At 38.3% G+C, this 6,890-nt stretch overlaps 1 protein-coding gene across 1 annotated transcript; it reads left to right on the plus strand.

The window, feature by feature from the left end:
- The first annotated feature begins 5,183 nt into the window (after positions 1-5,183).
- On the plus strand, positions 5,184-6,890 carry pdcb (phosducin b). Its single transcript, XM_029429204.1, has 3 exons — positions 5,184-5,229; positions 5,975-6,123; positions 6,375-6,890. The coding sequence occupies exons 1-3, from the start codon at positions 5,184-5,186 to the stop codon at positions 6,888-6,890; spliced, it is 711 nt and encodes a 236-aa protein (XP_029285064.1).

A 6,890-nucleotide genomic window follows, 5' to 3' on the forward strand; every position in this document is an offset into this window, starting at 1 on the left:
ATTTAACTATTAATTAAGAATTATTTCTTTAATTTGGCATAATGCAAGTGCTCACTTTTTAGACTATGGAAACTAAAAGGTTTACTTGAAATTAAATACTTTAACATAAAGTTAACTTAATACTGGGGCACCACTCTCTATTAAAGAGAAGAAAATAGTTAATTAATCAATTAAAATAGTCAAAATCTGAAACGATCAAAAGGTTCACTCGGTGTACAAAGGCATAAATACTTCAAACACACACAATCCCGTAATCTGGTTCTTTATAAATGGCCACTGAATAAGCATATAAAGCATAACGTGTGTAAAATGAATGATGTTTAATGAATACTGAATGTAAAGATTGCAGATTACACAAACGGTGCTGAGGGTGGCAGAGGAGGGAGAGGAGGCATTAGATCTGGTGTACTGGAGCGTCCACGATGCAGCGCGGCTTGAGCTGAAACTCTCTCTCTGGGATGCTGATGGACTCCATGTTTCACCACGGTTTCGGTGGCTGTCGGTCTACTCAACTCCAAATTGGTTTCAGAGCACGAAAAATGGAAATACTGAGCTCTGTTTTCTTCAATTCCTGGCTTTTGGAACAATAGGGCAGAAGAGGCTGGAGCAGTTGCAAAGTCTTGGGCAAGTTGTTAAGCGCTAGAGTGAATCCAATTGAGATTGCTTGCTTCAAAAAAGGAAAAACTCAAGAGAGAGGGTAAAAGTCCAAAGAATTTCAGCTGAGGCCACGTCGCACGTAGAGGTTAAAAGGCAAACATAGAAGGTGCAAGAGGATAAGAGCACAATAGAAATAAGAGTAAGAGTAAGATCATGCGAGGATTCTGGATTTCCTCAGACTTTATGTAGGTTCAGTCACGCGGGCGTCTTCCGAATGCCGAACTGATGCACTCTTGCCCTTGTCAGCCGCACCCTTCCTCTGATTACAATGTCATCAAACAACAACACTTTATTATGTGAACAATCATTTAAAACCTTATGGTTCCAGTATTTTAATTGTTAACGCTGTAAGGTCCTTGTGTCAAAGATCATGAAGTTTTATAAAACTCTTTTCAGGACACCATAATTATTCAGGCCTCAATCACAAAGGCACAAGGCTGACCTCTAGCTCTCAAAAAAGACGTAAGAGAGCTGATCTAGTTTCACCCTGTTGTCCAGCCAAAAGAAGTGATCTAATGATCCATGATCATGTAACAGAGGAACTCTGAATGGCGCACAGATACACAATCCTCTAGAGACACTGAAATGCATCTCCCATGCAAGGCTTCCTTTAAGAAATGTGTGTTCTTAGAAAGATTGCTCTGGGCCATACTCTGTTGTTCATGTGGATCTGTACATACTGCACTGTAGTGTGTGACTTGTGGCTTAACAAATGCATCAGTTCTTTGCTGTTTGAACTTCTTATCATGTGAGTTCAGTTAGATACGTAGCGAGGCTAATATTGGACTCTAAGCAGGTGATGATAGACATTTTTAGAACAGAAGACACTAAATAATCTGTTGACATCCATTTTAAGCAACCTATGCTTACTGAGTGACTAGGAATAATGAAACCCCACCTGACGTACATACTCTGTGTGCCCGCATAAAAAAACTCTAGTAATCCTTTAAGCCAATAAATACAGGACACGGCCACGGAGATGAAGGACAGAAGTTAAACACAGATGCATTAGCTGTGCCAGAATGCATCGTGTGGGTGTGGAGAGCATTTGCCGTTCCTATTTGCACGGCAGTGATTCAGCACTGAGCTAAAGGAAATCTTACAATGAACAATCTTGCAATCTTACAAGACAAATAATTAGGGATGACTGAAATATTTCTTTTCACCCAGCAGCTTGTGGAAACATATAGCCGGAAACGTATTACCTGAAGTTATGTTGTTCAAAGGTAAAACACTAATAATTAACCATTACATTATATATATATATATATATATATATATATATATATATATATATATATATATATATACATATATATATATATATATATATATATATATATATATATATATATATATATATATATATATATATGTATATATATACATATATATATATAGTATAGTGTTTGCGGTAATGAGAATAATGGGTTACTTTCTTTCCACTTTAAAAGCAGCATTGTTGGAATTTGTACATTTACTTAATTACTGAATGTAATTACAATGTGGATGTACTTAACTTGAGTGTTTCCATTTCATGATACATTCGACTTTACAGGAGAGTAATGCATTGACCGGAGAAAAACATAATTGCTTTTTTATTTTCTGAATTAACAAGATTATTATCTCAAAACTATGAGAAACCTTTTCAATGGGAAAAAAAAATCTTCTCTGTTTTTCTGAATTACCGAGATACCTCAAAATCCCAAGCGAAGCTCTCATTTAGCCTACTTGAGTGCTCGATTTCATGGAAGCAAACATGTCCCGCCTGTTTAGTTTAGGCTAATCCCGCACTGATTCATGATCTATGAATGACGTGAGGGCAACTGAGGCGCAATTATCTGATTCTCTCTTCGAGCACCATGTAGCCTGAAAGCCTTTCAGATGCATTATTTTATATGAAGCACGCCATCTCGGGTCAAAACACTCATAACAATACTAAATTCTAAAAAATCTAAATGACTTAAAGACATTATCTTCCAATGTCTCAAACCAAAACCAAAATAAAACTGGGTTAAACTAAACATGCGGGACATGTTTGCTTCCTAGTAAAGTTGAGTTTTGGCATTTTGGTTAGTATATTAGTATCAATACATACATTGTGCTGATAATACTTTTGTACTCAAGTAAGATTTTGAATGCATAATTTTAACTTGTAATTGTACGTCAAATAAAATATCTCAATGAACATTTACTATGTTTTGTTTGCTTGTGTCATCTTTTGTGTAGTCTTAGTCACGTCCAACAAGATGCACAGATGCTCCTATTTTTTATCTATTAAAAGAGAAATCAAGAAGCAGATGCTCCAGACACACACTTTCAGAGTTGACAATAATCAAGAAGCACATGATAAAGCATCACAAGATGTCCCTCACCCATAGCTAGCAGTGTGTGTGTATTTTTTAAGTTAACTCTTAATGAGCTGTTTGCGATAGAGAAATGCAACACAACAGCTCTTCTGTACTGCTCTTGAATAGAGTAGTATACAAGGTTACCAGCTACCTAATCAAGTGATTTATAAGATTATCCTGAGAAAATCTTTTTTCAAAGTTTTGCAAAAAAAGTATCTTCCTTACTCTCTCTCTCTCTCTCTCTCTCTCGCTCTCTCTCTCTCTCTCTCTCTCTCTCTCTCTCCTCGTCTCTCTCTCTCACTCTCTCTCTCTTCTCTCTCTCTATTGTCTCTTCTTCTCGTCTCTCTCTCTCTATTCTCTGTCTGCTCTTGTGGTCTCTGCCCTCTAGTCTCCCCGCGCTTGCCCCGCCGCTCTCGCGCCGGCTCCGCGCTCAGGCGACAGACGCGCTCTCGCTCTCTCCTCTCTGTCCTCTCTCTCTCTCTCTCTCTCTGTCTTCTCTCTCTTCGTCTCTCTGTCTCTCTCTCTCTGTCTTCCCTCTCTATCTCTCCTCTCTCTCTCTCTCTCTCTCTCATCCTCTCTTCTCACTCTCTCAACTTCTCTCTCTGTCTGTCTGTCCTGTCTCTCTCTCTCTCTCTCTCTCTCTCCTTCTCTCTCTCATCTCTCTCATCTCTCTGTCTGTCTGTCCTCTCTCTCTCTCTCTCTCTCTCTCTCTCTCTCTCTCTCTCTCTCTCTCTCTCTCTCTCTCTCTCTCTCTCTCTCTCTCTCTCTCTTCATTGTGTAGTTGGGCCTTTATCAAGTAGAGGGTTCTAATTCCTGAAGTCAAATCCTCTTAGGATCTATGCTCTATTTCCGTTGGGTCTACTTTGAAATCTCCATTAGACCAAGCTCATTGGCTGGATAAGACACACGCATGCACACAAAAACGAACATCATCCATCAAGAGATAGCTCAGTGAAGTGATCGAGTGTAGACCAGTGCAAAGTTTGGTACTGACACAAAGGGAGGACTTCACTGTGACTGCGGGAGGTAAGACAAATTCTATTGACATCTTCTATTTTTGCAAGATAATGGAGAACTCATCTAAAACCCATGTTTGAAATGCTTGAAATGGGAAGTTTCATTTTGATTTGATGCAATAGAAGATAAGTTATTCAATCTGTTTTTGCAAACGTTTGAGGTCTAATTTTGGGGGCCGTCTTGATATAATTATTTACTATGTTATAACATTAGGTATTGTATAAAGAGGTTTCTTCCATTTATGTTTAAGTTTCTTTCTTGTTTTAAAGTAAAGGCTTCTGCACAGAATAAGAACAGAAGATTCTTTCTTTCGATACTGAATATAGTCATGGGTCTGTGTCTAGTTGAAAGTCAGCTGTTTACAAGAGTTTATTGTCTATCTCTTGCTGACACATAAGTTGAAACCCTTGTATGAAACTTAATTTGCTCATGCTAATCAAGACAAATCGATTACACTGGATTTGGAGGTTAGAAAGATGGCCACAAAGATCATCAGCCCAGATCAGCACCGTGACCGCGTACAGGAAGGCAGACACTAATTGAAACACTGGGGCTAGATCATTTTTACTAATGAGATGTTGACTCTGCACCGCAGACACACACACCGCTGTGTGAGACGCAGAGTGACTATAGTTTTTAATATATTGCAAATGCATTGTACATTTTCTACATAAAAATGTTATAAACAATAACATAAAAATCAAACATCATAGTTAGGATGCTGAAATATTATATCTTTTTACATTCACTTGTTTATTTATATTATTTAAATGTAAGAACCAATTGTGTTATACACGCGCACACACACACATTTATATTATTATTATTTATTTTTTTTTGACAATTCCATCTGGTCCAATTTCAAACAGTGGCCCGAAGGGCTTACATCAAGCGAGAGAGAGATCTGTTGCAGATCAGTAATCCTCTTAGACTGCATTAATTTAATTAAATATCATGGGACTCACTTTATCACAGTGCAAAGATTTTAAATCTGTGGCGGTACAATAATCTTATTGAGTACAATGACAACAAACAAGTGTTACATTAAAACTAATTTAAACATCGAAAGCCAACTATCATGCATAACCATCTCATATAAATGACATCCATTTAGTCTGATTCTCAACCTTTTATCTTAACAGGTAGCTAACCAGAAACATGTGTAACAGAATGATTGACTTGGAAGAGACCGCAACCCAAACAGGTGAGTGAAAGCAGTGTTTTCAAACATAACACAGTAACTGAATATTTTTACAAGTTGATGACCTTTCTTTGTGCCTTGTGCATTGGATCTGGTCAATCTACATTTATCTTTGCAAGCATACATTTGTGTAATTAATCGTTAAGAAGCCTTCACTGGAACTTTACAAACAGTAAAGCAAAAGCAATGATGACAGAGCAATTGACTTAACAGGGAGACCAAAGCAAAGTAGAGTACAGATCTGTGGAGCTTTGGAAGTTTAACTGCCGCTCTGATCTTCTTTTGGTACGTAACAGTTGTGCAAGAGTGCATTGGGGTTAAGATGACGCTTCAATCCCAACAACATTAAGCAGGACACTGTACCCGTAGCTGGACATTGTCATTTTACAACGAAATAAACCAGTTATTTAGCTGGAAATCCCACATATTATTGATTATGTGTGCCTTGAGAGTAAAGCGGATTCTGCTTTAGTCAATGAAGTTCCTCCTGCTGGACTGATGAATTGTGTCTGTTTCCAAAAGTGTTTTCCTATATTTACCTTTTTTCTTGTCTCTATCAACCTGTACATACCTGTCTTACTATATATACACTAATAATAATAACTTTATTTAAAAGAGGATTCAAACATAGATACAATTTCAGAAAAGGCTTTGAGATAAAAGTAAGGTAAAAGTAAGTAATTTATATATTAATATGCTACAGACTCTTTAACAACTGAATACAAAATGCTATTTGCCTTCTCCATAGGTCCAAAAGGAGTCATCAATGACTGGAGGAGGTTTAAGTTGGAAAGTATGGACCAGGAAAACTTGGCACCTGCAAAAAGGGAACTGCTGAGACAAATGTCTTCCCCAAGCAAGCCAAAAGAGGACGCCAGATCAAACCTTAACCGCAAGGTATAACCAAACAGACCACAGAAAAGATGGCAGACCTTTTCTTTGCTTTTGATTGTTGTCTTTGGACACTGTGCATTGTGAAATAGCTAAATCTTTGTGAAATGGATCTCCAGTGGAGCATTAGAACAGAGTTATTTTAGAAAATTATTGCTTAATGAATGAACAAATTCATCTAATAACAATTACAAATTGTAAATAATCCAATTCCATAGGCAATATCAATTCTCACTTTGGTTTTGATTTTTTTTCAGATGAGTGTCCAAGAGTATGAGCTACTTAAGGAGGAAGATGAGGGATGTCTAAAGAAATACAGAAAGCGGTGCATGCAGGAGATGCATGATAAACTCAGCTTTGGGCCCAGGTTTGAAGGTGTGCATGAGCTGGACAGTGGAGAGGCCTTCCTAGAAGTCATCGAGAAGGAGCATTACAGCACAGTGGTGGTTGTCCACATCTACAAAGTTGGAGTCAAAGGTTGTGAGGAGATCAACAACTGCCTGGACTGCCTGGCCATTGAGTACCCCACTGTAAAGTTCTGCAGGATTGATGCTGTTTCATCCGGTGCTGCCGAGCGTTTCTCAGATGAGGTTTTGCCTACACTGCTGGTGTACAAGGCCGGGGAACTACTAGGGAACTTCCTGGCCTGCACGCAGCACCTAAGTGAGCAGTTCTTTGCCACTGATGTGGAAGCCTTCCTCAACAGCTATGGCCTGCTGCCAGAGAAAGAGCTGGCTGGTATTGAAGATGAAGAGGAAAACGATGTAGAGTAA

This window comes from Cottoperca gobio, chromosome 4 (genome assembly GCF_900634415.1).
Source record: "Cottoperca gobio chromosome 4, fCotGob3.1, whole genome shotgun sequence".
Taxonomy (NCBI): Eukaryota; Metazoa; Chordata; class Actinopteri; order Perciformes; family Bovichtidae; genus Cottoperca; species Cottoperca gobio.

What these genes read in the sequence shown, in the direction of transcription:
- pdcb (XM_029429204.1), top strand. Translation starts at nt 5,184, where the DNA reads ATGTGTAACAGAATGATTGACTTGGAAGAGACCGCAACCCAAACAG. An exon ending in AGAGACCGCAACCCAAACAG is followed by an intron (nt 5,230 to 5,974) that starts GTGAGTGAAAGC and finishes CCTTCTCCATAG; the next exon opens with GTCCAAAAGGAGTCATCAAT. An exon ending in GATCAAACCTTAACCGCAAG is followed by an intron (nt 6,124 to 6,374) that starts GTATAACCAAAC and finishes ATTTTTTTTCAG; the next exon opens with ATGAGTGTCCAAGAGTATGA.